Genomic DNA, 27,718 nt, shown 5'->3' on the forward strand with positions numbered 1-27,718 from the left:
TGCAAGACAGGGGTTTAATCATTAAAAGTTTATCCATAAGCTCTTATATACACATAGTTATACACAAAGTGGTTCACGAGTCCCTCAGCTTAGAGCTGTGCTGGTGAGGCCTTTGTCAGCTCACAGATGGCTGTTCCCATGGGAAATGTCAGGGTTTGGCTCATGGAGGGGCTTTGCTGTCCTCAGCTGGGCACGGAGAGGAGCCCATATTCATCTGCTGTATCCAGGATTTTACAGATGACTGGAGACTCCACCTGCAACAGAGACACCAAAACCTCAGAGACCATGAACTCAGCACTGCAGGAATCCTGGGAAGAGTCCTGGGAAGGAAGGGGACACCTTAAACATACAGCTGGAGACCTGGCACCTGAGCTCAGGTGTGTCTTTACCTACCCCAAGGATGTATTGGCAAGAATGAGGCTCTAACATGTAAATGGTCACAGCGTGAGGGGAATCAGATTCCTTACATCTGAAACCAGAAGAGAAATTGGGCTGTTTGGTGTGTAACAAGCACAAGTATTTCACTGCTATCTGCAGCATTTTTACTAATTTAACAGTTGTTGCCCTGAGCTCTGTCCAACAGCAGCAGCTTCCCCCTCAGACCCCCAGGAAAGACACAAAACATCAGTTTACAAAGAGTTCACTTACTTCAATTTCACGGTCACCTGCCTTGGCTTGTCTGTCAAGTCACAAACATCTCCATTCCCATAGAAATGAGACACCATCCTGCCAGGAAAGAGCAGAGTGGACGGGTTGGGAACCACTCAGCTTTTGAGCAGGCAGGTAAGTGGTGTGAGCCAGCACCTCATCACTGGTCAAGAGTTTAATATACAAATTCTAGCAGGTTCTGCTGCAGGCACTGCAGAACCAAAGGGTTGCTCAGTGCTGGAAGACTTTTCTCTATGTCATCTCCCAGGTACTGAATTACTTATTTTTGCTGTTGATTGGGGGGATAAATCTAAATGTGCTGCTCTCCAGTACGTGCTGTCCCTGCTCCAAGCTATGCTGGCAGAGCTGTTGCTGTCCCTGCCCTCCTGTGCCAGGGCAGGGCCATACCTGACCGTCTGGGTGCCGTCCTCACGCAGGTAGAACGTCCTGGCCGCGTTCCTCCTCGACCACTCCACGTGCTCCTCCTTGCTCCACGTGCCCACCACCACTGAGGTCTTCCCATTCTCCTTATCCTGGCAAAGACAAGGCTGGTAATTGTACACAGGAGTTGTGCTCTGAAATCAGCTCCTTGACCCCAAGCTGTTGATCAGCCACGACAGGGAGGCAGATCCTCTAACCCCCCACCAGCCATCTATTAAAGGCACTATGAAACTAACAGGAGGTGTCTTTCCTCCAGATTCTCTAATCCCCCCAGCTATCTATTAAAGGCACAATGGAACTAAAATAACTCCAACTGCAGGAAACCAGTAGAACTCTTTAAACACACCTCGTGGTACTGATGGACGTATTTGCCGTAACAGAATTCGTATTTCCACCAGCCAACACCCTGGGCAGAGCGACAAGCTCAGTGTTAAAAACAACAAAGAGAACATCTCAAACAACCAAAATACCCCAAACAACCCCCTCCCTTTCCCTCCAGACCCTAAGCCAGCTATTTGAGCTGTACAACTTGCTATCTAGCAATGAACACAATTAGATTCTCATTGTCTCTTCTCATTTCACTGCTCCAATGAACTGAATTCCAACAGGCAGGTTAAAGGTAAAAGTAAACAAGTAGATCCAGCAGGATGTGCATTCAGGAGCCTCGTTCCTCACCCCGTGGAAGCAGTAGGAGCCACTGAGGAACTCCTTGATGAGCTGCTCATCAGTCAGTTTGGAGATGTGGGTTGTCCCCACCGTCAGGAGCTGCTGGCTCCCAACAGCCACGGGCTTGTGAATGGAAGAGAACTTCTCTTCTTTTGTTGAAGGCATTTCTTCCTGAAATTAAAGCATTCAATTAAATCCCCTGCAAAGTCCTTATAAATCATTGAAATTACTGAACATTGGGCCAGGCTGGCTGTTTTGCTCAGTTTTAGCTGAAAGGAAATTCCAGCCCAAACCTTCACAAATTTGTGAACTGCAGGTTACAAAGGCTACTAAAGTTTTAAATTAGTAGCCCAAAGTGACTTGCTTTGTTTTCCTTTCAAATAAGGGGAGTTACAGGTGGTTTCTACAAGCTTAAAGACTATTTGAAAGACTGACACCATCTTGCAGAATGTGCTAAAGATGGGAAATACTCCCTTATTTAAAATGAAACAAATCCTACCTCCTTGACTCTCCTGAAAGGCATCTTCAGGGTTTCCTGCTGCTTCTCCAGCTGCTCCAGGTTGTGGGGTTTCAGAGGGGATCCTGGCAGAGACTGGCAGAAGATGTCATTGACAGGGGACGCCCTGAACCTGCACAGCAAGGTAGGAACATGTTACACCTCCAAGTAAAGAGATCAGGTCTCTGTGGGAGGTCGAGTGGCTCTGCTGCTGCTCAGGAGTGCAGGTCCACCCTGGGTGAGATCCCAGGGGCAGGGACAGCCCTGGAGCTGCTCCAGAAATAACACAACAGGAGAAAACTGCATGGACCTTAAAACCTGGGTTGTGATTCCTGTGGTGCCACGGAGCACATTTCCAGCCTGTCACCTCCACCCTCCCTCATTTACTGAGGTGGAGAATGTTGATCCTCTGTGTTTGTTTTGGGTATTTCCAGCTGGTGGCCAGGAAACATTCCCTGCCTTCCCTTTGGAAGGAGGCAGCTGCTCTGGGGTTGGTTCTTATCAAGTGACAGAACCATCGGCCTGGGCACTTTCTGTTTATTTTGCTACTGAGAGAGAGGCTTAAAGACTCACCCAGTGAAGAGATAACAGTGCAACAGATAACAGAGCAAGGCCAAACCCATCCACAGGAGCAAGTTTATAATGGATATGAAACATTTAACAATAGCAGCACTTGGTTATTCCAGCTGCCAAGTGTTTATAAAATGCACAGTGGAGGATTTTGCCTTTAGCCTTTGTGGCCTGTTTCAGATCAGGGATTAAACACTCACCTGTTCTCACATCTATGTAAATTCAGGTACCCTGTCCATGATCCCCTCATGTTTGTATGTCATATTCCCTTTGTACTTCTCTTTACAGCCCTTGAAAGGTCCAAACTCTGTATGACTGAGGCCAAGGGATCCCTCAGGTGCACAGTACAGCTCAGGGAAGGGGAGGAAAACAAAAATCCTACTTGATTTTTGGAAAATAACATTGAAATTGTGAACTCTCCATATGAAATCCCCTCATCTTGGGAGGAGCTAAAATCAAGGTTAAGGTTAGGGCAGAGACCACCCTTTTGGTTCTGTACATAGACTTTTAGTCTACATACACACATAACACACGTGTGATATCTGCAGCCTTCAAACAGCATGAAGAGGATCTCTCCAGGTTTTGAAATCACAACCTAAGAGAAGATTAAGTGTTCTTCATCTGCCTTTAATGCCCAGTTTGTGGTTCTATTGGAAGTGAAGATCTGCTGCAACTTGGGATCAAGCGAAGGCAACGTGGACCCAACCCAGGTGTGTCAAGGTGAGGACCCCAGGTGCCAGAGCAGTGCCAGAGCAATGGCACAGCAGTGCCAGAGCCCAGGGCAGGTGTGTGACCCACAGGCAGTGCAGGGGAACACAGTACCTGTACTTGGGGTGGCTGCAGAGCAGCGGGGTCAGGATGACCACCTCGTACTCGCAGGTGGTGACCTCTGCCACGGAGAGGATCTCGTGCTTGGCCTCGGGGTGGCAGATGTAGAGCAGGGTGGTGGCACGGGGCCGGTTCTGCCGCAGGCTGCAGGGCGTGCCATTGCCCAGCTCCACGGGGTAGTACGGCGTCATCTGCCCCTCGATGTTCTTCGTGGGGATCTGGGCACACACAGCACAGCTAAAGCTCCTCCTGCTCCTCTGCAGCTCAAGGGTTTGATTTCCCACCCAGTCACCGGGTTGAAACCACACCCTGCAGCCAGGCCACTTGGTGTTTGTGCAAACCCCTCCCTGCACAGGCTCCCTGGCACCTGCACTGCCCCTCCTGGCATTCCCAGCCCGGGCTGCTCCTCATCCACAGGATCCCACACCGCCTGTGGCTCTGGCTAACCAAGCCTGAGGGAACACAAAGTAAATCCCACTTCCTCACACCTGTAAGTCAGCTCTCCGGGTTTGTTCCCTCACATTCCATCCAGAAAGGAATTCCCTAAAGAGGCAAAGCCCCTCTCCTGGCTCCTGGCTTGGAAGCAGCTGGAGTTCTTGGGCTCCCAAAGTTCTGTTTATGGCAGAGCCCACAAACTGACCTTTTCTTCCCTGTGCTGCTTGAGCTGCTGAAGGTTCTCAGGGCACAACAAAGGGGACTCTGTGCTAAAAGGTGGGACACTCAGAGGATCCAAGGTCTTCCTGTCCCTCACCTGCTTTGGCCTTTAAGCCACATCACCCTGTCACAGGCCACTGAGCCTCCCAAAAACTGCCCCATGAGGGAAGCAGTAAGACATTAACAGGGCTGAAGAGTAAATATGCCCTTCCCTGACTAGAGATTCCAAGTCTAAATTCTTTATGGACTGAAATCCAGACACTGAAAGTATGTCACAAATAGTGTTTAAAAAAAAAAGGGCAGTAAAAGACTTAAAATTTCCTCTGACACTGAAGGAAAAAAGCTACACTACAGCAGACCTGGGGTCTTCTTGACTTTCCAAGAGGCACAGCAACCACTGTCAGTAAAACAGTGGCAATGAGGTCAAACCTGCTCTTACTAATTCCAAACTCCAACTGCTTCAGGTACTCCCATTGCCTTGATACAAAATTAACAACTCAGAATTGAGGGTTGGGGCCTGAACAGGTGGGAAGGGGAAGCACAGAGTGGGGTGGGTCAGCAAGTCAGTCTCTTAAGGATTTTGTGCTTTGTTAAATGTTTCTCCCTACCCAAAATCCATGGAAGTGTCACTAAGGGAATGGAAATCTCTGATGTAGCTGGAAAAATAACTGTCTGTGGTTATTTGTAGCTACAGAAGGAGAGCACAGAATTCATCTTATTTAAGATAAGCATAATTTAAATTTAAAGAAATACACCAGCAAGAAATCTGAGCAGCCAGACTAAATTAACTTTCTGAGCTGGAACTGATCATTAAAAAGTTAAAATAGATGTTTTTCACTTGCCTCTTTTGCACTGTCTTTGGAATTTTCCTTCTCTTCTTGATCTGGGGAATAATTAAGAAAGAGGTAAGTCTGTGCACTTGAAATTAAATGAAATTATAGGCAGAGAAGCTTGCCTAGGTTGTGTATTTACACACTGCCAAGAGCCACTTGGAGGTGCAGAAGAGGAAAGAAAGGAAACAACCAGTGAACTGGAGTGCAGAGGAAAACACAAGTCAGCATGGCCTGAGAACAATCTGGGGCTGGTGGGACAGGCCCTGGCCCAGAATTACACAGTAACCCCAACACAGATGATGCTTTGTCTGTTCTTTCCAGCAACCCTCACAAATGAAGGCTTAGTCTATGGATTTTTAAGACTTCTTTGGACTCATTTACAGCCCAAAAGTGCTCTGAAAATCAGTTTTTCTAAACTGCTCTTTGAGTTTGGGGCTCAGCGACCTGATTTCCACCCAAGTCCCGCTTAAGGCACTTGAGGATTGCTGAGGATCTGTGCCAGGCTCCCTAAAAAAAGACTCTCAGACTGTTCAAGGATCAAATCTACCACCAAAGGTGTTTGGATTTGCAGGCTCTGCTTTCTTAGGGAGCAGCAGAGCCCAAGGTGTGCTGTGTGCTCAGCCCTATGCTCAGTGTGAAAAACTCTGCTCCCCACCCAAAAAAAATGGTGCATTGCCAAAATCTGGGCTGCCCCACATTGAATCCATGTCTTACATCCTGCATTTTCTGTCCCTGACACTGATTATTGCAGATTAATGCAGCTGATTAATTAGCACAGCAAAGGCAACTGGATGGATGCAAGGAGAGGTGCCAAAAATAATTAAATGAAACTCATTTATTCTGTTAAAACCCCAAGTAATCTACCAAATTCAACTCTGTTGCACTGGGAATCAGTTTTCCACAATGTGTTTCTCAGCCAGGAATAATTAAAAATCAAACAATTCATGACCATCAGCAAACTATAATAATCTAAGACAAACCTGGTTCTGATAACGGGTTCTTGATCATCATATTCCCCAGATAGTACTCCTGGATGTTTATTTTCTACAACCAAAAGAAGGTAAAACAAGGATCAGTGACCATTTTCCGTGCTTTTTGCAGGAATTCCAGCCTTCTGGAGGAGCTGAGAGCAGCCTACCTGCCCTGTTTCCTTCTCCTCGTGGTACTGACGGATGTGTTTGCCATGGCAGACCTCGTAAGTCCAGTAAGACTCAATCTTAAAATACATTTAAAAAATATATTTAGATATATTTACACAGGGAAAAAAGCCCCAAATGTTGGCTTTTGGGCAGCCCAAGCCCAAAAACAAGGACACAGTGAGTGTTCTCTGTTCCACAAACATTTGGGTGATGTTCCAAATAAGCACATCAGGCAAAACTTCATTGACTTTCACACAGATAAACCAAAGGGAAAATAAATAAATGAGTAAAACTGTAAATAAAATCCACATTTTTCAGTTGCTACCATAGGAAGTTGATTAATCTGAATCTTGACATCTTCAATCATATAGAATTTTAACAGCAATATTAACACATTATTTCAGATTGCATTAGTGCCTGATTTACGACCCTAAACCTTGACATGGAGGGGATTATAACCTTTTAATTAGCATTTCATTACCAACACAGAAGTAACATACTCTGTAGGAACAGCTGCTTTGCTTAAAGAGAGGTTCCAGCAGCTCCCCTGGGGTAGGACCTTTATAGTCCTTTTCTTCTTCCTGGAACAGAAGGATATTTTGTCACATTAAAAGTGACATGATAAAGGTTCACCTACAGTTTCTAAGCACAAAATAGCCCTGCAGGACTCACCTCGTTGCCACTGGCTATCAGAGGCAGCATACACTTGTACTTCTCTTTATCCACAGTGGTCATGATGATGTAATTGTCCTCCTTGTACAGGACACCGGTCGTGGGCTGTGGGACAACCAGCTTTGTGTCAGCCAGGTGGGTTTTCTGGGGGCTGCTGGGCAGGGACCGCCCACCCACTGCGGGGCTGCCCCTCCTGGGTATCCCCTGGGCATCTCCTGGGCCTCACTCACAGCTCAGCATGGGGCTGGAGCTCAAACTGCCTCCCAGCTGCTTGCTGGTCCCTGTGCTTCGGTCCTGCTGGCACCCACATTGCCACTGCTGCTCCTCATCCCTCCTGCCCCCAGATCCCAGTTCTCCACATCCCCCTGTCCCCCAGATCCCTCTTCTGCTCCACATCCCCCTGTCCCCCAGATCCCACTTTCTCCACATCCCCCTGTCCCCCAGATCCCACTTCTCCTCCACATCCCCCTTATTCTCGCTTCCCTATTTCCCTACACGATTCTTATAAAGACCTTCATCACACACCCAGACCCAGCCATGCCACTTCACCGCCGGAGCCCTCCCGTGCCGCTGCCACACACGGTCCCCGAGCCCTCCCCGCTGCCACACACGACCTAGGGATTGTCCTCGCTGCCAGACACGACCCCCGATCCCTCCGATCGAGCCCTCCCCGCTGCCACACACGGTCCCGGGGCTGTCCCCTCTTGTCACACACGGTCCCGACCCCTCCCCGCTGCCACACACGGTCCCAGGGCTGTCCCCGCTGTCAGACACGGTCCTCGAGCCCTCCCCGAGCCCTTCCCGCTGCCACACACGGTCCCAGGGCTGTCCCCGCTGTCAGACACGGTCCCCGAGCCCTCCCCGATCCCTCCTGGCCGTCACACACGATTCCCGAGCCGCCCCTGCTGTCACACACGACCCCCGAGCCCTCCCCGCCGCCGTTCCCGGCCGTATCCCCCCCCCTGGCCCGGCCCGGCCCCGCTGCCCGCCCCGCTCCGGGGCCCGCGCGGTACCGACCAGGCTGAGCTCGGTGCCGGGCCAGTTGACCCTGAAGGGGATGTCGTCGCTGAGCTGCGGCAGCGCCCGGCCCGGTTCGGCCACTCCGGCCAGCGCCGCCAGCAGCGCGCAGAGCCCCGCGGGGCCCGGACCGGCCCCGCCGCCCCTCATGCCGGCCCGCGGCCTGGCCGCCGCCACGTCGGCTTCCGGCACCGCCATCAACAACCGGGGCAGCGCAGGGGCAGCACCGCCCCGTCCGGGCCCCGCCGGGAGCACCGGGGCGGGCTGGGAGCGGAGCAGGGTGAGCGGCGGGGAGGAACGGGCAGGGAACGGGGAGGGTGAGGAGCTGAGGGAGGGAAGGAGGGAGGGAAGGAGGGAGGGAAGGGATGGGTGGGTGAGGAGCTGAGGGAGAGAAGGAGGGAGGGAAGGGAAGGGATGGGTGCGTGAGGAGCTGAGGGAGGGAAAAAAGGAGGGAAGGAAGAGTGAGGAGCTAAGGGAGGGAAAAAGAGGGAAGGGAAGGGTGAGTGAGGAGCTGAGGGATGGACAAAGATGGAAGGGAAGGGTGAGTGAGGAGCTGAGGGAGGGACAAAAGGAGGGAAGGAAGAGTGAGGAGCTGAGGGAGGGAAAGAGGGAGGGGAGGGAAGAGTAAATGAGCTGAGGGAAGGGAAGGGATGGGTGAGTGAAGAGCTGAGGGAGGGGAAAAAAGGAGGGAAGGAAGAGTGAGTGAGGAGCTGAGGGAGGGAAGGAGAGAGAGAAAGAGGGGGGAGAGAGCGAGTGAATGGCGGGAAGGGGTGTGAGGAGCTGAGGGAGGAGTGAGTGGTGTGAGGGAGGGAGTGAGGATTTTAGTGAGGGGATGAGGAGGTGAGTGAGTAAAGGCACAAAGGAGCGAGTAAGTGAGGGGCGTGTGAGGGGTGGGTGAGAATGGGATGTGAATAACTAACTTGGGGCCTTGGTGTCTGCACGAGGGGTTAGACACGACCAACAAGTACGAGCTTAAGAGTGTAAGAAGCGCTCTATGGGTTCCTGTGTGTGTCCCTGTACACCTGTGTGTGTATATACATATATATGTGTATATATATTTATATGTGTGTATATACATACACACACGTGGGTACCTGCAGGCCCAGCACTCTCCCCCTCAGAACAGGCTGAGCCAGTCCCGTCGGATCGTGGGGAACACGGAGCAGGCAAGTGTTGAAAAAGGAAACACACCCAATTACTGGCCATGCTGCAGAGATCCCATTGACTGGAGAGTCCTGGAATCCCCTGTGCTGGGAAATACCTTGGGGATGGAGTCCAGCCCTTCCCTGTGGATTTCGCTGGTCCGTGTGTGTTCTCTGTTAGTGATGGGTATGACAATTCCTTCCCCAAACGGTGTCTGGCAACAAGTTTAGCAGTAGCTTTGTGTGTGTGGTTGTGTAGTGAAGCCCTTTGCACAAATATAGATTGAGTTTGAACCAGCAGGGGAAAAAATGAAGTCCAAATGGCCTATGAAAGGTTTATATTAACTTTTTTGTGGTGACTAATGAAAGGCTTTTGGTGGTGACTGAACTGCATGCAGGCAGAGCAGAGGCTCAAATCCCACACAGCATAACCAAATTTATATGTTTATTAATCTATTCCTGTGCTTCAATTAGTCCCTAATGTGACACAGTTTATAGTAGCTCTTGTGTGCTGTTTTTCATCCCTGGCCCCAACATCATTTGGGTGCAATTAAGGCACACCTTGATGTCCATCCTCTTGTGGACACACTTTAAAGGTAACATTTTTGGAAACTTCCAACCCCATAAGTCAATGTGATACATTTTTATTGCACTCAAGTTGTACACACACACTGGAATGTGCATCATTGCAGGGCTTTATGGATTTGGGAAGCAAATGAACCAACAAAAAGCCTTGGAGACAATTAAAGATAGAAAATGTGGAGCTACAGAGAATCACAGTGCTTAAATAATTAGTTTTAAAGAGAGAAAAATCCGTGATGAGTTTGGATCATCAGTGAGTGTCCCCTGCCCTGCTTTAAGGAACAAGGAGAGAATTCTTAGATTTAAAAGAATCTTTAAAAGAGCAGAGAACATTCATGCCATTGCACATGGTTTTACTTTTACAAATCTAAACCAGGAAGATGCAAAGAAGAGAAAGGGATGACCTTTTTAGGAGAAACAGACATTTTTTGCAATTACTGATGCAGAATCCAGGCCTCCAAGCTGGTACTAAACACATTCCCTGGAGCAGAAAACAGGACATTACGTGGTGGTTGAAATAGGACCATTTATATTTAGATATAAAAATATAATTTGTTGAAAGTTAATAAAAATAAAATTTTTGAGGAGCAAAGCAAATCCATGCTGGGACGGAAATTCCATGTGCTGATGGATTGAGTCAGACTGGCCTCACTGGGGGCTTCTCTACCCTCTTGGGATGTCACTGGAAAGAGGGTTCCTTCCTTAATTACCTTCTGACAGTGAATCCCTGAAAACTGGCTGAAAATCTGTCCTTGGAGCTGGGTGGAGTTTTCAAGAGATGGGGTTAAAACAGTATCTGAAAGGAACAGGGGTGAGAGTTTCTGTTCTTGCTGTGTTGTGACTTCAAGCCATGCCCTTAGTTAATTTTAACATTTTAGGGTTATTTTTTACATTGGGCTGAAGAGGCACTGAGAGATCTTGGCTTGTTGGAGTCAAAGTGCCCAGAGCTTTGGTTTTCAGGGCTTGACAATTAAAGGAATTATTTCCTTGATAATACAAAGCTTTATCCTTGGTATTTAAGGATAAATTAATACATAAAGGATAAGATGACTAATTCAGTGGAGTAACTTCAGCTGAACATGGATATAAATGTTCTGCTATGCAATTTATAACAATCACTTAGAATTCCTCTCTGTAGCAGCACCGGGCCTGTGGTCTTGAATCAGAACAAAGCACCACTTAAATCTCTGGGGCTTGTCTCTGAATGCTGAGTTTGATCTCAAAAATAATCTAGAGATTTATGTTAAATCTGAACTAATAATTTTAAAAAATCTTTAAACAATGAGAAAAAAAATCTTTAAACAAATTGAAGCTTAGAGAAACTTTCATGCAGGTGTAGTCTTTGGATGAAAAGCCAGGACACCAAATTCAAACCTAAACCATTTTCCCTGCTGTATGACATTGGCAATGCTCCCCTGGCAATTTCAGTTTCTTTTTCGTGTTGTTTTTTAAAATTTTCTCCCTTTCCAAACAGCTTTTGGGGATGAGGAGACATCTGACTTCTCACCCGGGGGTAGAACAGGTTGGACTTGATGAGCTCAGAGGTCTTTCCACCCCAATCGATTCTGTGATTCTGTGAACACCATGAGGTGGTCACTGCCTTTGGTGATTCTGTTTTAATGACCATCTCCCATTCTGAATGCAGCATTAATTAAGATATGCAGCATTAATTAAGGTAGCATAGCACAGAGAAACACTCCCTCTGAGGACGCACCCAGGCTGTTACGAGCTGTGCTTTATAGACAGTTTTGGTTCTGGTGCTGTTCCAAGAGCTCCTTGACGAGCGTCTCCAGGGAGAAGAGGTGCTCGTCGGCGTCCTCGGGCACCAGCAGGCGGATGGAGTTGGCGAGCTCGAAGAGGTACTCGGTGTTCCTGCCGCTGGGCCCGGCGGCGCTCAGGATCTGCCGCGCGATGTCCTCCAGCGGCGCCGGGCCCAGGTAGTTGGGGTTGTCGCGGGTGCCGATGTAGAGCAGCACGTCAAAGGGCGGCACCGCCGCGTCCTTCGGGTAGAAGATCACGCTGGTGGTCCTGTAGCCGCCCTTCTCCCTGAAGTCCAGCTGCTCCTTCACCTGGCCCTCCTGCCCCGCCGGCAGCCGGTAGGCAACGCCCCACACGCAGCCCTGCCCAGACAGGAGCCAAAGGACACGCCACAATTACTGTGTGTAGCCAACAGTGTGCCCAGGTGGCCAAGAAGGCCAATGGGATCCTGGCCTGGATCCAAACTAGCGTGGCCAGCAGGCCCAGGGCAGTGACCCTTCCCCTGGACTCTGCCTTGGGGAGGCCACACCTTGAGTGTTGTGTTCAGTTCTGGGCCCCTCAGCTCAGGAAAGAGATTGAGGGGCTGGAGCGGGGCCAGAGAAGAGCAACGAGGCTGGAGAAGGGACTGGATGTGGCACTGAGTGTCCTCTTAAACACCTCCAGGGACAGAGAATTCACCATGTCTTGATCCAACCCCACTGTGATCACCAGCCCATGGCACAGAGTGCCAGAGTGATCGCAGTGGGGTTGGATCAAGGGTTGGACTTGGTGATCTCAGAGGTCTCTTCCAACCCAACTCAGAAGAGAAGAGCAACAAGACTGGAGAAGGGACTGGAGCACAAGTGCTGTGGGGAGAGGCTGAGGGAGCTGGGGGTGTTCAGCCTGGAGAAGAGGAGGCTCAGAGGTGACCTCAGCACTGTCTGGAACTGCCTGAAGGGAAGTTCTGGCCAGCTGGGGGTTGGTCTCTTCTCCCAGGCACTCAGCAATAGGACAAGGGGGCACGATGGGCTCAAGCTCTGCCAGGGGAAAGTGAAGTTGGAGAGCAGAAAAAATTCTTCACAGAGAGAGTGCTCAGGCACTGGAATGGGCTGCCCAGAGAGGGGGTGGATTCCCCATCCCTGGAGGTTTTTCAGCTGAGATTGGCCGTGGCGCTGAGTGCCATGATCTGGTAAAGGGACTGGAGTTGGCCCAAGGGTTGGACTTGATGATCTTGGAGGTCTTTTCCAACCCAATCCATTCTATGATTCTATGAAAACTCTTTTTGCTCCTTTTCTTCCCTTTTGCAGCCCCACAGCTGGTTCTTTATTCAGTGATTGCACAAATTGATCAACCTCCTTGCCAGTGCTGAGTATTTCTGACAAAGCAGTTTTTTGTTATGTAACATCTGAACTGGTGAACAGCCTTGGTACAAACTGCTGAGGAGCTGGCAAAAAGGACAGAAATATCTCCCTGCCCTCACAAAACTTCTATCTGAAAATTACAAATGTAAACAGTGCTGAATTCAAAGCAGTTTTGGTCAGGTCCTTTTTGTGTGTGGTCACAGTTTCATTGCCAAGGCCCTGAGTGTCACCTACACCTGTTAAACCTCTGCAGTGCTGTGGCCTGCTGAGATACCTTCACAATCAGGGACACCTTGTTCAGCTGCAGGAGGTGAAGCTGAAATTACAGCAGAGCTGTCATACCACTTGATGTTTATATCAAATTATATATATATATGGTTGATATATATTTATATCAAATTGTGCATCTTACAACTGTATGGCCAAAGTGACTATTACAGAAAATATTTAAAATATTTATATTTTAAATATTTATGTATTTTAAATGTATATATTTCAAAATAACAGACCCAGCTACCAAGTTCTTAGCTTAGATTAATTATCTCAATCAAGAGCCATTGGTGTAACTTCAAGAAACACTGAGAGAACTTTCCCCTAAAGAATTATAGCCTAATTATTTGCTTATAGAGAAGCAAAAATTAATGGAATGGGAATGCAACAGGACATTCTGGACACACAGACAGGAATTCTGTACCTCAGCATCTTCAACCAGAGTCACAACTCTTCCAGGCTAGAATTCAAAAGGAGAAATCAAAACTCAGTTAGAGGCTTTTACCCTAAATCATGAGCAAAACCAAAACAAAGCCAGAAAAGAACAATGGAGAGGAGAGAAAGGCTCAGAGAACTAAGTCAGGACAATCCCAATAAGGTCCAGATCCAGTATAAATATTTTCTGAGAATAGCTTTTGATAAACAAACTGTTAAATTCTGAGTGGACAGTGTCTGCAACACAGAGATCAAATGAAGGGCAGTCAGAAATGGGGAGGGTTTGAACACCCTTGCTTTATATTTACTGTCCAGGCTCAATTCTATTCCAGTTTAAAACAGTGGTAATTAATTAATGGTACGGTAGCAGTGATAATTAAGAGTTTTGTTAATGTAAAACTATCCTAAGGAGCCCTTGGACAGAGGGAGGATACCTTAAAATGGCTTATTTTTCCCCGTAAGTTATTTCTTGTAGGAAGATTAAGAAGCCATTGTGTAAATACTGGAAATAAAATAGTTGAAATTAATTATACAAAGTTTTAAAACATAAACCCCTCTGTTGAACTACATCTGCAGTTTAAAATTGCTAATTTTGGCACTGAATTAGTTCTCTCCCAGCATGAGCCATCTATTCCTGATCTGATAAAATAAGGCAACAAAACTACATGAACACTAAATGATTCCTGAGGAGAAAGAGGTCTGTTCCCAGGATCCATCAAAGATAACTCAGATATTCCTTTTGGAAAGTTCTTCCATAGCTATTAATGCATCCATAACTTGTACACTCCACACGGGTGAGGAGGATTTTTGTAAATTACGGATTTAAAGAGCCATTCCGTGGTGGAAACAACTTTTTGTTGTATAACCACAGCCTAAATTCTTTAACTTTCATCTAAATTAATCTGATTCCAGAGGAGGGGACGTACTTTGTGTTCAGGTGGGCTGTGTGGTGGGACAAGGATCTGTGTGCTCAGGAAGGGCGGGGGAATATTCAGTGTATTCAGAGCCCTTGGCTTGCCCGCAGCTCCCCAAAACAAACACCAAGGAACAAATAACCACTTATTGATACAGGAATTACTTAGTATTTGTACTATGAGAAATATTCCTCTGAGACGCCTTTTTAACCACAACTAATGTGCAGGTTGCTGAGTGTTTTACAGAGCGGTGCTTCCCCTTTTTCCTCCTTTTCCCGCTGTTCTTTATCGTGTGTCACGACCGAGGGCGCAGCTGCGGCTCCAGCCACGTTATCTTTAAGCGCCGTGCGAGTTATTTTATTCTGTTATTTACTGTTATTTACACCTACATGGCACTTTCTCCCACGCCACACACCGCAGGCTGCTATTTTCAAATAATCCTTCAGCTTTTTTCCCGGAGCAGGAGCTGTTTTAAAGCGCTATTCCAGTGCAGTCCTGGCTGCGGCTCACTCGCTCTCCTCGCTCCCCTGTGACATTGGCAACGCTCCCCTGGCAGTTTTAGTTTCTTTTTCGTGCTGGTTTTTAATTTTTCTCCCTTTCCAAACAGCTGTTAGGTGTCTCCTCATCCCTGACTTTTCACCCCGGGGGTGGAACAGGTTGGACTCGATCTCGGAGGTGTTTCCACCCCAATCGATTCTGTGATTCTGTGAACACCGCGAGGTGGTCGCTGCCTTTTCCCGCTGCCTGTGCACAGCCTGGCACCCTGGCCAGGGCTCTCCCCGGGTGTTACGGCCCCGAATAACAAACAGGCTGTTCCTGCGCCCCTGCCTGACCCCTGTTGTGCTGTTTGTTTGTTGTTGGCTGCAGCTCCGCCGCTCCCGGACGGGCCGCGCTCCCCGCCCGCTCACCTTGCCCGGCACGCCGCGGTGGTCGGTGCTGCCCTGCCAGAAGCGGCGGCTGTAGCCGCGGACGCTGCCCACCAGCTTCTCCTGGTACGGGAAATCCACCTTCCAGATCAGGGATCCGTAGCCGAACACCCACATGGCGGCCCGGCCCGGCCCCGCCGGGGCCTGCGCGCAGCCGCGGGGCGGCTCCGGCACGGGTGGAACGGGCACGGGCTGGGAACGGCCCCGGGACAGGCACGGCACGGGTGGGTAACGGCCCCGGCACGGACACGGGCTGGGACTGGCACGGGTGGGTACCGGCCACGGGGCTCCGGCAGGGCGGGTGGTGCCTCTGGGGCTGCTGCTTGAGGGGACCGGTTATCCCTAACCAAAACCTCCCCCAAACAACCACGTCCCCCAAACAACCCTCTCTCCCCCAAATCCCCCTAACAACCACCTCCCCAAACCCCCCAAACAACCACCTTCCCCTATCAAACACCTTCCCAAACCCCCCAAAAAACACCTCCCCAAACTTGCCAAACAACCACCTCTGCAAACCTCCCCAAAAATCACCTCCCCAAACAACCCTCTCTCCCCAAAACCCAAAAAAACCCTCTCTCCCCAACCCCCCCAAGCAGCCACCTCTCCCCCAAACCCCCCAAGCAACCACCTTCTGCCAAGGCCCACAACCAACCATCTGCCAACCCCACAAACCGCACCAAAGCCTCCACAAAACAAACACAAACCTTGCTTACAGAAACTGTGCCAATGTGCATCTCTTTTCCCCTCCTCTCCCTGCAGGTTCACCCCGAGGATGGATTTCACTGAAGCCTATTCCGACCGGTGCTCGGCCGTGGGCCTGGCAGCCAGACAGGGGGATGCTGAAATGCTGGGGAAATTAATTGCTCAGGGGTACAGCCTGGACGTTGCCGATAACAGGGGCTGGGTGCCCCTGCACGAGGCGGCAGCACACAACTCCCCGGAGTGCCTGAGGCTGCTCCTCCAGGCAGGTGAGCGGGACGTGGGACATGGTGGCGTTTTCTGCTCAGTTACCCTGTTGTAGAAAATAGCAAGGACAGAGATTTATCCTGTTCTTACTTGTTTAGGGAATTTCTGTGTGGTTTCACAGCTGTGAGAAACGTAGTCTCAATGTCATGGGTTTTTAGTTAGAATTTATTATATGATAAAAGCAGTTTCAGCTCGCTGAGTGCGACGGACACAAATATTGTTTCACCATCTCTCACTGAACACAGTGTAACTCCAAAATTTATTTAGTCTCTATATACATATTCATTAGACTCATGTATAAACATTCTAAGTACATTGTTAAGCAGTTTAACATGTACTACTATAGCTAAGTTACTTTTACAGCCTTAGTCATAACCCCGCCATAAATTCTGCTCCCCTTAGATGTGGGAAAGTTTAACTCTTATCACAGAATCATAGAATGGATTGGGTTGGAAAAGACCTCTAAGATCATCAAGTCCAACCCTTGGGCCATTTCCTGTCCCTTTACCAGATCATGGCACTCAGTGCCACGGCCAATCTCAGATTAAAAACCTCCAGGGATGGGGAGTCCACCCCCTCTCTGGGCAGCCCATTCCAATGCCTAAGCACTCTCTCTGCAAAGAATTTTTTTCTGCTCTCCAACTTCACTTTCCCCTGGCAGAGCTTAAGCCCATGCCCCCTTGTCCTATTGCTGAGTGCCTGGGTGACAATTCATGTGGTCCTTGACAAAATGATAGGAGTTAAAGTAATTTAACACTATCCTCTTTATCTCTCCATGTGGGTGTTAGGTGGAATTTTTGTTTAATTGGCTGGCCATGTGTTTCTTGTCATGTCACTGTAGGAGCTCCAATAACTCGTTGGTTTTACTGACACAAATCCATTCACACTCCTCACACAGCTGTGGTACAGAGGAATTGGCACGTTGTGGTTCACTGTGACATGTGAAAGAGGAGATACCAGCACATTGCCAGGCCTCACATCTCCCATAACTCCCTTCTTTTCTAACATAGCTGCAGTTTGTAATTCCCTGCCAAACCCCCCTCTTTGCCCCCTCGTCCCTCCCCAGCCCCATCTGATGACTACATCCACTCGAGGACGTTCGAGGGGCTGTGTGCCCTGCACCTCTCGGCTTCCCACGGCTCCGGGGAGTGTCTGCGTGTGCTCCTGGAGGCTGGCGCTGACCCCAACAGTGTCACCACCGATGCCACCACCCCGCTCTTCTTGGGTGAGCCTCCCTGGAACCCCAAACCCCCAGCTGGAACTCACACTGCTCTGAGTTTGAGCTCTCCAGCGTTCACTCACCACCTGCCACGGGCCATGTGTATGGAGTCTTAATGCCAGGCTTTAGACTCAGAGAACTGCAAATTACCTTTTATTTATGGATAAATCTGTTTCAGGCATTGTTTAAGAAAAAATCCTCTAAACCCAGACAGGTTTGCTGCATCACGTCTTCTTTATTTCTAGTACACAAAAGCTTTAGGAAGTACAAGTTTATATCTGTGTCAGGCTGTTTTAAGTCTTTTTGATTTTTTAGCTCCTCCTTTCTTATAAGAAAAGACTTGCTTTTTAAGTGTCATTCCTAGTTTAACACTTAAGGTCCATTGTTTTAGCATTTTTTTTCTGTGATTTACATTGGACCTAATTAAATGCTTTAAAGAATGACTCCTCAGGGTCTAAACCATCTGATTAAATATGTTTATTTTTTCCCCTCCATGCCCAGGCAAACATCACAGGTCTCTGTTACCTTTGTTTCCAAGTCTGGTCAAAGATTGTAGGAATTTGGGTATCCCTGTGGATTGTCTGTTGTGGAACTGTCTCCATGTTCCATGGGAAAGAGGGAGAAGAGAAACTTGTTTTTGTTACCTGTGGTGTTTTAACAAGTCTAACTGAAAACTTTGGATAAATTCCCATTCTCCAACACTGTTTTGGGGCGTAGACACAAAAGGCAGTAAGGAGATACAAGAGCAGTTTAAAAGAATTGTGATGCAGGAAGTTGGCAGTGAGGCCTTTTGAGTTCTTAAATGCAAATGTTTAAATTCTTTCTTTTTACAGTGCTTTAGTAACAATTATTTTTCCTTTTTTTCATTACTGTTCTGTTGAAGCTGTTAAAAGTAAACATGTAGAGGTCGTGAAGTTTCTGCTCCAACACGGAGCAAATGTTGAAGGCCCTCATTGTTGGTCTGGATGGAATTCTTTGCACCAAGCTTCTTTTCAGGTAACCTGTCAGCACACCCTATGATTTCCATGTAACTGGTGTATTCTGAGTGGTAATTTACTTATTTTATTGCATTTTTATTGGGTAATTTTTCCTAACCGACCTGAGCATCATCAAGTTGTAGTTACAAATATGTTGGCTTAATGATTCTAATAAACCTCTTTGATTACCATTTGTATGTATCATGTAAATGAGCAAATGTGATCAATTAATTTAAACTTATCTGCTTTGTTTTACCATTAATTTTTCATCCCTCTTTGTAATGCTGAATATATTGTGTCTTTCCTTATTTCAGTTTGGAATGTGTGGGGAGAAACAGACTGTGTAATTTCCTTGCTTTTCTGTTGGTTAAGAGTGCAAATACTTATTTCAGGGTTCCACTGACATAATGGAAATTCTGCTGGAGAAAGGGGCAATCAAGGACTGCAGGGATGACTTTGGAGTTACGCCCCTGTTTGTTGCTGCTCAGTATGGCCAGCTGGAGAGCTTGAGGCTGCTCGTGTCCCACGGTAACCAGGAGCCTTCATTTCCCTTCCTAAACCTTCAGCAACTGTCACTCAATGCAATTTCACTTCTGCTCTTGAATGTAGTTTGAGATTTTAGTTGGTTGGGTTTTTTTTTCCTTCCTTTATGCTGTGAGAAACTTGTTAATTGAGAAATAATGAGTGCTGAGCGTGACTTTGATGTTGTTGTGCATCAGGAGCAGACCTGAACTGCCAGGCCGAGGACAGAGCCACCCCCCTGCTGATTGCTGCCCAGGAGGGGCACCTGCAGTGTGTGCAGCTGCTGCTGGCACAGGGGGCAGACCCCAACCTCTACTGCGACAAGGACCAGTGGCAGCTGCCCATCCACGCTGCGGCCGAAATGGGCCATGTCAGGTGGGTGGTGGGAAAGGGTGTTCAGGAGGTTCTGAGACACAAATCTAAGCCCCAAAGAGGAAGTTCAGCCCTAAAAGGAAGACAAAGGAGTGTTCAAACGGATTTGTAGTTTAGAAGTCATAATTATTTTGATATTTTAAATGTTTGTTAGTTGTCTCTTTCAAACTGGCAGAGAGCAGGGTTGGATGGGTGTCACAAGAAAGGGGGGAGAGACAGACATGCAAAGACTTCTATTCCCACCTGTATTAATATAAAGTTATTGGCTATAAGCATCCTTGGAGCAATCAAAGCTTTATGAGCCCAGCACTGCCTGTTGAGTCTGGACAGAACACTGGCTGGAAAGATTTTTGACTCCCCTGTAAGGACCACACTTAAGCCAGGGAGAACTTATTAGCAATAAACGCCTCCAGACAATCAGATCCTTATGTACCCAACACTGCCTACTGACCATGGACAGCACACATGTTGGAGGGGTTTCTGACCCCTGGTATGAGACCACACTTAAGCCAGGGAGAACTTAATAGCTATATAAGCATCTCCAGGCAATCAGAGCCTTATGGAACCAACACTGCCTACCGAGCTAAGGATAGCACACAGGTTGGAGGGATTTCTGACCTCTGATATGAGACCACACTTAAGCCAGGGAGAACTTACAGCTATATAAGCATCTCCAAGAAATTAGAGCCTTATGCACCCAACACTGCCTACTGAACATGGATAGCACACAGGTTGGAGGGGTTTCTGACCCCTGATATGAGACCACACTTAAGCCAGGGAGAACTTACAGCTATATAAGCTATATAAGTGTCTCCAAGAAATCAGAGCCCTATGCACCCAACACTGCCTACTGAACATGGATAGCACACGGGTTGGAAGGGTTTGTAACCTCTGATATGAAACCATACTTAATAGCAAGAAAAGAACTTTCCCACAACAGCTCCCGAAATAACATTTATTAATACAAGTATGTGACAGTTATTGTGGGTTTTGCGTTTAGCTACAAGATTGTATTTAATTGATTACTAAAGACTCCAAAAGAAACCAGCACAAAACACATTTTACAGAGACAAGCACACCAAACTTAAGTTTCAATACAGCAGAGTATCCCACTCTCACGACAGACAGAAACTAGAAACAAAAAACTAGTAACTAGAAACACAACCACCTAAAACACTTCCCTGGACACCCCCTCAATCACATACGGCAATAAAATAGCTTGCAAACCACATTCTCTGTAGCACAAAGCACAAGGAAAGAGCAGAGCTGCTTCTCATCAACACACATGTTGGAAAAGAACTGCACACTGCAAAAGAACCCTGGTTAGGATTGAAATATTTATTTGTAGCCTAAACCCATGCCAAAGCACAGGGTGTGCCGAGGGTTTGTGTATGGAATTACAGAGGTTGTGCTATGCAAACTCAGGAGTGAAACCCCCCCAGGAGTTTCTTCCAAAGTTGCAATGACTGTGTGCAAAGTGACTGTGTATTTCAAATGGGTGATTGCCCGAGATGCCAAAGCAGGTGCTGGGAACACTTGCAGGATCCTGGAGCTGCTCATCCCGGTCACGGAGCGGAGCTGTGACAGGGCCGAGGGCAAGGTGAGCCCGGTGTACTCGGCCATCGGCGGGGGGAGCAGAGAGTGTTTGGAGCTGCTGCTCGAGCGGGGCTTCAGCCCAGATGCCCAGGAGTGCCCTGCCTTTGGCTTCAGGTCCCCCATGTGCAGGATCTTCGAAAAAGAGTAAGGAAATCTCACTTCTTCCTGCTTCTATTGAACTGATTTGAAGCGTGCAGTTTCCTGCCTTTCTCCCTCAATTGCTGTCTCTCATTTAATGCTTTTCCAGAATTCTGTTTAGTTCCCCCTTTTCAGCCACTGCTCCTTGGGAATATTAATGTCAAGTCCTGCTCTGTGCCTTGGGTGCTGCATTAAGGAAAACATCTTCAGTAAAGGCTTTTAAATCTTCTGGAACCCCAGATTCTAACAGAGTGTTCCATGTATATGGATCAAAATTTGTGGCTCAGGTGCTGCCTCTAAATTCATTGGGTTTGTTAGTGGGGAGTTCAGTTCATGGCATGCTCCTGGGAAGTTGCCTTTAAAAGTCCTGGGATGTTGTTTTTCCCATTCTCTCTGGGTTTTGCTTAATAATAAAGAATTTAGTAATGTCCTGTAAATGGGCAGGTAACAGATATCACCACTTCCCTGAAGTAATGTGCCCTCTAGTCATTAGCTGAAAAGCAGCACACTAATTAACACTCATGATCTCAGTTGTTATCTTAGTACCTTGTTGTAATGGATAGTGATAGAAGAATTTTAGTAGATAGTTTTGCTTTCAAACGCATAGCTGCCTGCAAGTACAGCTGGGTGTAGAAAGTGGTAGACGCTTTCTGAGGCAGAACTAACAGGATGCCCATTCATTCCCCTGTTCCAGGTGTTTTCACTTGGCCGATGTTCTCCTGAAGTACGGGATCACCCTGCGAGCCATTAACCTCGGCCAGTGCCTGTTCAACAAGCAGTTTGCTTTGTTTCGGCACTTCCTGAAGCTGGGCTGTCCCCTGCCCTCAGGGGAGGAATTACCGCATTTCATCCACTGCAGCAAGAAAGGGCAGAAGCAGTACAAGGAATGGCTGCCCTGCCTGCTCCTGGCTGGCTTTGATCCCGTGCATTTCATGTGTCAGTCCTGGTGAGCAGAGCTGGGTGTGGTTTGCTGGAACAGCCCGTGCTGATGTGCAAAGCTGTCAGGAGTGAGGGCTGGCTCAGCACGGCCCTGGAGGAGCAATTGGCACCAGCAGGAATGGCAGGGTCTGTGGGAAGGCTGAAATAAATCCTTCCCACCGAACGTTTGGAGCCAGGAAAACAGTTTGATGGAGGAAGAAAGCCAGAGTGGAGGTTGTTTTATCACTACCCCAGAAAAAGGCCTCACTGCCCAGCTTTTGTACAGAACATCTCTTAATAGCCCCCAAATTTAGCTGGAGTTTTGTCTGTGTGTAATACTGGAATCCAGCAATGGTAAGGAGAATTTCAAAGAGGAGTAATAGGTCAGGAGGGATGGGAAGCAAATGGGAAGTGAAGCCAGACCAAGGCTGGGAGGAGAGGAAACGGATGCAGTTCAAGATTGTTAAACAAAACAATGTGGCAAAAGTTCCAGTCTGGGATTGGTTTTGGTTTTTTTTTAAGTTTTTCCACATACACATGGTGGCTTGGTGATGTTCTCTATTTAATGAAACACTACAGAACTAAAGTTGTATTTAAAGTTCTGAAGTATCTGCATTTTCTGCTGGCTGTAGGAAACACTACAAGCTGCAACTGTGTGACTAAAATCTCATTGTCCTTGTGTATCACACATGATGCTTTTTGTTATTTTCTTTCCTAACTCCCAAATACTTTTATGCCAATCACTTCCTTTGTTTAAACACACCATAATGTAGAAAAGTAACTTACTTTTGGAAAGAAATGGAGCCAGATAAAATGACATTAGTAAAGGTTGTGCTGTCAGAGTCACTTTGGATTTCTCTGTAACGGCTTCCTGTTTCTAGACATGGGATGAGGGTTGTTAAGGATGTGTTAAAAAAGCTTTCCTTCTGTTGTTCTCATGTTTTGCTGTTGTGTAAAATGGTGTTTGAGGGGAGTTGTTGTTCCTCAGGATTCTCTCTGCACGTGACCGTGTCCTTAGTTTCCTCCTGGAGTTCCTGAATTGGAGCAGACTTCCTGCAGGGGTGGAGCAGCACCTTTCCCAATCCAAGGAGTTCACCTGGCTTCCCAAGAGCCACTTTGGTAAGCAACAGAGGCAGGAGGAAAAAGTCTGAGTGTGTGCCAGCTCCCAGGCTGGCAGTGGGGCTATTTAAGGGAGGATTATCAATGGGACTTAGTTATGTTTTATTTGTTTAATTTGATTTGCATCTGGGTCTAACTAACCCAGGACACCAGTGGAGGTCCTGTCCTGTTCTGTAAGCTTTGGACAGTAGTTAAGATACAAACCACAAAAAATCAAATCTAATCAAAAATGTGGTCAGCCAAAAAGATGCAGCTGGTTGTCCAGGAATTTTTGTCAGTTCACCCTTCAGAAAAGAGGCTTTAACACGCAGGTCGTGCATTGGTGACTGAAAACTTGTGCTCTGGGGTCTGGTAGTGGCTCCTTCCAAAGCAAATTCTTCCTTAGAAGGTCTATGGGAATTTTGGAAATGTGTGACAATGTTATTTAATAATATGTAGGGGTGACAGTGTGTGTGTGTATCTCCTGATGTCTGAGGTAATTAATGAATGCACCCTTAAGGATGCATTCATCAGTCACATCAGTCATTAGGAGATCCATACACACACCTTGTCACCCCTACAAGAATACTTCAAACCTTTGGAGTGTTTGAAGCTAATGAGGATGTTTTAGAGTTAAAAAAAACCTGGTTTATTTGGGGAAATTGAGATGAAATTGCCTCTTTGTTTCCTTTTTTGTGTTCTAAGAGCATCCAGTAACTAAAGCTGAAGAGGGAAAGCGAGGTGTGGGGGGACCAGTGGAGACAAAGGAAGGGGAACGGGAAGGGCTCAAGGATGACAACTCCCCTCTCTCTGGAGGGCTCTGCTCGTTCTATCACCGGGATCAGGGCACTGCAGGCCATGCCCCGTCCCTGCCTGACCTGGGTTTGGTTTTGCAGCCTCCCTGGCGCCGCTGTCCCACCTGTGCCGGCTGCGGGTGTGGGCCCTGCTGAGGAGCGAGCGGCTGCCGGCGGAGCGTGTGGTGCGGGCGCTGCCGCTGCCCCTGTGCCTGCAGGAGTACCTGCTGTACCGCGACGTGCTGCGAGCCCAGGCCGTGCCCCAGCGTCTGTGGAGCGAGCAGGGCGGTGCTGCTGCCCCTGCCCCTGCTGCCCCTGCCGCCCCTGCCGCTGCTGCCCCTGCCCCTGCCGCTGCTGCCCCTGCCGCTGCTGCCCCTGCCGCTGCTGTCCCTGCCCCTGCTGCCGCTGCTGCCCCTGCTGCCCCTGCCCCTGCTGCCCCTGCCCCTGCTGCCCCTGCTGCTGCTGCTGCCCCTGCTGCTGCTGTCCCTGCCCCTGCTGCTGCTGTCCCTGCCCCTGCTGCTGCTGCCCCTGCTGCCGCTGCTGCCCCTGCCGCTGCTGCCCCTGCCCCTGCTGCCCCTGCTGCTGCCCCTGCTGCTGCCCCTGCTGCTGCCCCTGCTGCTGCCCCTGCTGCTGCTGCCCCTGTCCCTGCTGCTGCTGCCCCTGCTGCCGCTGCTGCCCCTGCCCCTGCTGCCCCTGCTGCTGCCCCTGCTGCTGCCCCTGCCCCTGCTGTCCCTGCCCCTGCTGTTGCCTCTCCCTGCCCGGCTGAGGGCACACAGAGGGCAACCCTCCAGAACACCAGCGCTCCACAGCGGCACTGCCAGTGCCAGGACTCAGCAGGGGTTCCCATGGCAATGAGGAGACACAGCTGCAGATACCTCTTGGATTAATTCTTCTTCCTTTTGTACCAGTAAAAGTGTCTCTCTTCTGTTACAGTAGAAGAGAAGTTCACAAAGGCCCAGTTTGCACGTGGTTTTTGAGCAAACTCAATATTTTGTTCTATGAGTTACTTGTTTAAAAAGTCTGTTGTAGTTTTCTAAGTGAATATTTTCTGGGGGTTTTTCTAACTGGAGAGTAAAATGAGCTTATTCAATGAACACAGCTTACAGAGTGGTAAAAATCTGTCAGGCCATGCTTTATTCTAGGTACAGCCTTTAGCAAATGGAACAGTCTGACAGTCAAGGAACACGGTACTGTGTTATGTTGCCAATTTATGTGTTGGGGAGGAATGTAGCTGAACCAGAGAAAGGCAAATAACATAAGAAAGGAAATTGTTTGCTGAAGGAACAGTGGGTTTCTGGTTTTTTCTTCCCTTGGTCTTCAATAGTTGCCCAAATGTTGGAGTTGGAGGCTTGGAGCCTGTGCCTAGTCCCTGCTCTTGCACAGCCTCTGGACAAGGCAGGAAATGTCCCCATGAGCACCAACACGTGTCAACAAAAGTCCCTCCTTTGGTGAAGTGAAGAAGGACCTGCTGTCCCCAGAGCTGGGCAGGGACACCTTGGGGAGGACAGTGGGATCCCTCACTGGAAAGCCCTTGTCCTGCCGAGGAGAAGCTCTTGGATCACTGGTAGTAGATGCTGAAGGCGTGGAGGATGTACAGGAAGGCCGTGAGGAAGGCGAAGAACTGCACGAGAGGAAGAGCAAAAATTGGGGTCAGCTGGGCGAGTCCAACCCCACCTCCTCCCAGTGCTCTCCACATGGAGAAGCCTCCCAGCGTCGAGCTCTCCAGCCTCAGAGAAGAGGCAAAGTTCCCAGCTTTTGCCAAGACCTGGCTATGCAAGGTGGACCCTGGAAGCTCATGGTGGCTGCACAACACATCCGAGGTGTGGAGCTGAAGCTCTGCCCAGTGAGCCACTGCTGGCCTTGTGGTGGCCCTGCTGTGGTTGGAGATTTGCTGCTGCCCCTCCTGAGGGGCCTGTGTGCCCTGCAGCCTGTGGGGTGCTCTGGGCCCACTCACCGACGCTGCAGTGTTGAGTTGGTAGTAGAGCGGCGAGTTGATGCCAGTCTCAGACGTGATGGTGGCATTGGCCTGCAGGACAGCGGCGCTCATGTACAGGATGGCCGTGGCACCGTGGTACAGGCTGTCCTGCAGGGAGGCACGGGTGAGTGCCCAGTGGGACACACCGGGCAGGGCAGGGACTGAACCTGGGCAGGGCAGGGATGGAAGCCCCCAGGCAGGGCAGGGCAGGGACAAAGCCCCCCAGGCAGGGCAGGGACGGAACACTCCAGGCAGGGCAGGGATGGAAACTCCCAGGCAGGGATGGAAACCTCCGGGCAGGACAGGGACAGAACCCCTTGGGCAGGGCGGGGATGGAACCCCCTGGGCAGGGCAGGGATGGAACCCCCTGGGCAGGGCAGGGATGGAACCCCCCGGGCAGGGCAGGGATGGAACCCCCCGGGCAGGGCAGGGATGGAACCCCGCGGGCAGGGCAGGGATGGAACCCCCCGGGCAGGGCAGGGATGGAACCCCCCGGGCAGGGCAGGGTAGGGACGGAACCCCCTGGGGCAGGGCAGGGACGGGAACCCCCCGGGCAGGGCAGTGACAGAACTTCCCGGGCAGGGCAGGGACAGAGCCCACCGGGCAGCCCTGCACTGGCACAGCACAGCTCCCCCAGCACCTCCAGGAGGAGGAAGGGGCTGGTTGGTCACCAGCCATGGGGATCCTGCCCCCACACTGCCAACCCCTGCCGCTGGCCCGGCCCTCCTTACCAGCACTTTCCAGTTCTCGCTGTTCCTGTGCAGGCCCAGGAGGTAGCTCAGGAGGAGCAACAGGGAGATGAGGCAGGAGGTGAGGGACACGTACATCACCCATCCCTGCAGCAGCGGCAGGGACACCGAGGTAGCAGCCACGAGGATCCACACCCAGGTCCCGCAGAGCTGCCGGGGACAAACGGGCGCCTTGGGTGAGTGCGGGCTGAGGAAAGCTCCTTCTGCTCCCCAGGGCCCTCCTGGGCTGGCCCAGCAGCCAGAGGAAGCCCTGCATCCTTCCCAGAGCATCCTGGCACGACAGCGGCCCCAGCTTCCCTCAGCACTCAGGGGAAGTGAGCGTTCCCACCAAAGGGAGAGGTTTGCTGCTGCTTTCCACACAAGGAAATGTCTCACCCTGAGGCATTTGCTGCAGAAGCCAGAAAATATGCTTCTATCTGGGAAAGGTGAATGGGCCACCATGGCATCGACCCGGCTCGGCCCGGCCTGCCCCTGCCCGCTCGTTCATCTCCAGAGCTTGGAATCCCACACAAACCCTGCTCAGAATCCTGCTCACGACCCTCCTGTCCTCACGACCCTCCTGTCCTCACGACCCTCCTCTCCTCACGACCCACTCAACTCCCCTCACAACTCAACTCCGCTCACAACTCTCCTCACAACTCCCCACACCAGCTCGGAGTGAGTCACTTGCTCTAGATACACCCAAAATATTTACAGTGCACAAACAGCACCAGGGCTATGGGGATGAGCCCGTGCTGCCCTGTGCCATCCCAGCTCTGGTGGGTGAGACCCTGGGAACTGCTGTGGGGAGCTGAGCCCACTGGTGGGCACAGCAGGGATTGTGCCTGTGGAGCAGGGGGTGTGGGTCGCCAGCCCAGTGTCAAAGTACACCAGCTGTTATCGCAGCCAGTGCCACTGGATGCCCTCTGGACCCATAAGCAACCGAAAGAATCATGGAATGTCACACATCCGAAGACGCCCAACTGCCTTGAAGCCCTGGGAAGAGTCGATACAGGACAGATACAGACAAAGGCTTGATAGGGAGAGTGAAATTCCCTTCATTTTCAAGCAATTCCCATGTGCT

At 49.6% G+C, this 27,718-nt stretch overlaps 4 protein-coding genes and 1 long non-coding RNA gene across 6 annotated transcripts in view; 2 read left to right on the forward strand and 3 right to left on the reverse strand.

Moving 5' to 3' along the window:
- On the reverse strand, nt 1–8,215 carry ERLEC1 (endoplasmic reticulum lectin 1). The gene is made up of 14 exons (XM_071582265.1): nt 7,965–8,215; nt 6,948–7,052; nt 6,776–6,856; nt 6,275–6,352; nt 6,117–6,180; nt 5,146–5,186; nt 3,644–3,867; nt 2,255–2,384; nt 1,765–1,926; nt 1,436–1,495; nt 1,057–1,181; nt 649–726; nt 394–469; nt 1–254 (listed from the first exon to the last, which is right to left on the reverse strand). Exons 1-14 carry the CDS (start codon nt 8,160–8,162, stop codon nt 183–185), a joined length of 1,494 nt encoding a protein of 497 aa, XP_071438366.1. The 5' UTR covers nt 8,163–8,215; the 3' UTR covers nt 1–182.
- On the forward strand, nt 8,178–15,438 carry LOC139668130 (uncharacterized). Its single transcript, XR_011696979.1, has 3 exons — nt 8,178–8,244; nt 9,065–9,130; nt 15,273–15,438. It is a non-coding gene; the product is annotated as an uncharacterized lncRNA (long non-coding RNA).
- Nucleotides 9,735–15,491, reverse strand: CHAC2 (ChaC glutathione specific gamma-glutamylcyclotransferase 2). The gene is made up of 3 exons (XM_071582269.1): nt 15,314–15,491; nt 13,481–13,516; nt 9,735–11,808 (listed from the first exon to the last, which is right to left on the reverse strand). The coding sequence occupies exons 1-3, from the start codon at nt 15,446–15,448 to the stop codon at nt 11,425–11,427; spliced, it is 555 nt and encodes a 184-aa protein (XP_071438370.1). The 5' UTR covers nt 15,449–15,491; the 3' UTR covers nt 9,735–11,424.
- On the forward strand, nt 15,461–25,266 carry ASB3 (ankyrin repeat and SOCS box containing 3). Of its 2 annotated transcripts, none has more exons than XM_071582262.1 (10): nt 15,461–15,599; nt 16,091–16,299; nt 17,364–17,522; nt 18,400–18,512; nt 18,886–19,021; nt 19,213–19,390; nt 20,930–21,127; nt 21,816–22,067; nt 23,028–23,158; nt 24,034–25,266. In XM_071582262.1, exons 2-10 carry the CDS (start codon nt 16,104–16,106, stop codon nt 24,816–24,818), a joined length of 2,148 nt encoding a protein of 715 aa, XP_071438363.1. In that variant the 5' UTR covers nt 15,461–15,599; nt 16,091–16,103; the 3' UTR covers nt 24,819–25,266. The 2 variants fall into 2 exon arrangements, with proteins under 2 accessions (XP_071438363.1, XP_071438362.1); XM_071582261.1 differs by having other exon boundaries at nt 15,461–15,555.
- MALL (mal, T cell differentiation protein like) overlaps nt 25,037–27,718 on the reverse strand; it is a 3,319-nt gene continuing 637 nt past the window's right edge. Inside the window, exons 2-4 of the mRNA XM_071582266.1 lie at nt 26,638–26,805; nt 25,886–26,014; nt 25,037–25,552 (exon numbers count right to left, since the gene is read on the reverse strand). Coding sequence (XP_071438367.1) covers nt 25,490–25,552; nt 25,886–26,014; nt 26,638–26,805 — 360 coding nt within the window. The 3' untranslated portion in view covers nt 25,037–25,489. The remainder of the gene's footprint in view (nt 25,553–25,885; nt 26,015–26,637; nt 26,806–27,718) is intronic.

The sequence above is a fragment of the Pithys albifrons genome, chromosome 2 (assembly GCF_047495875.1).
Source record: "Pithys albifrons albifrons isolate INPA30051 chromosome 2, PitAlb_v1, whole genome shotgun sequence".
Classification (NCBI taxonomy): Eukaryota; Metazoa; Chordata; class Aves; order Passeriformes; family Thamnophilidae; genus Pithys; species Pithys albifrons.

What these genes read in the sequence shown, in the direction of transcription:
- CHAC2 (XM_071582269.1), bottom strand. Translation starts at nt 15,448, where the DNA reads ATGTGGGTGTTCGGCTACGGATCCCTGATCTGGAAGGTGGATTTCCCG. An exon ending in ACCGCGGCGTGCCGGGCAAG is followed by an intron (nt 13,517 to 15,313) that starts GTGAGCGGGCGG and finishes TTTGAATTCTAG; the next exon opens with CCTGGAAGAGTTGTGACTCT. An exon ending in CTCTGGTTGAAGATGCTGAG is followed by an intron (nt 11,809 to 13,480) that starts GTACAGAATTCC and finishes CTGTCTGGGCAG; the next exon opens with GGCTGCGTGTGGGGCGTTGC.
- ERLEC1 (XM_071582265.1), bottom strand. Translation starts at nt 8,162, where the DNA reads ATGGCGGTGCCGGAAGCCGACGTGGCGGCGGCCAGGCCGCGGGCCGGC. An exon ending in GAACCCGTTATCAGAACCAG is followed by an intron (nt 5,187 to 6,116) that starts GTTTGTCTTAGA and finishes ATTATTCCCCAG; the next exon opens with ATCAAGAAGAGAAGGAAAAT. An exon ending in TGCAGCCACCCCAAGTACAG is followed by an intron (nt 2,385 to 3,643) that starts GTACTGTGTTCC and finishes CTTGCTGTGCAG; the next exon opens with GTTCAGGGCGTCCCCTGTCA.
- ASB3 (XM_071582262.1), top strand. Translation starts at nt 16,104, where the DNA reads ATGGATTTCACTGAAGCCTATTCCGACCGGTGCTCGGCCGTGGGCCTG. An exon ending in GAGGCTGCTCGTGTCCCACG is followed by an intron (nt 19,022 to 19,212) that starts GTAACCAGGAGC and finishes GTTGTGCATCAG; the next exon opens with GAGCAGACCTGAACTGCCAG. An exon ending in TGCAGGATCTTCGAAAAAGA is followed by an intron (nt 21,128 to 21,815) that starts GTAAGGAAATCT and finishes CCCCTGTTCCAG; the next exon opens with GTGTTTTCACTTGGCCGATG.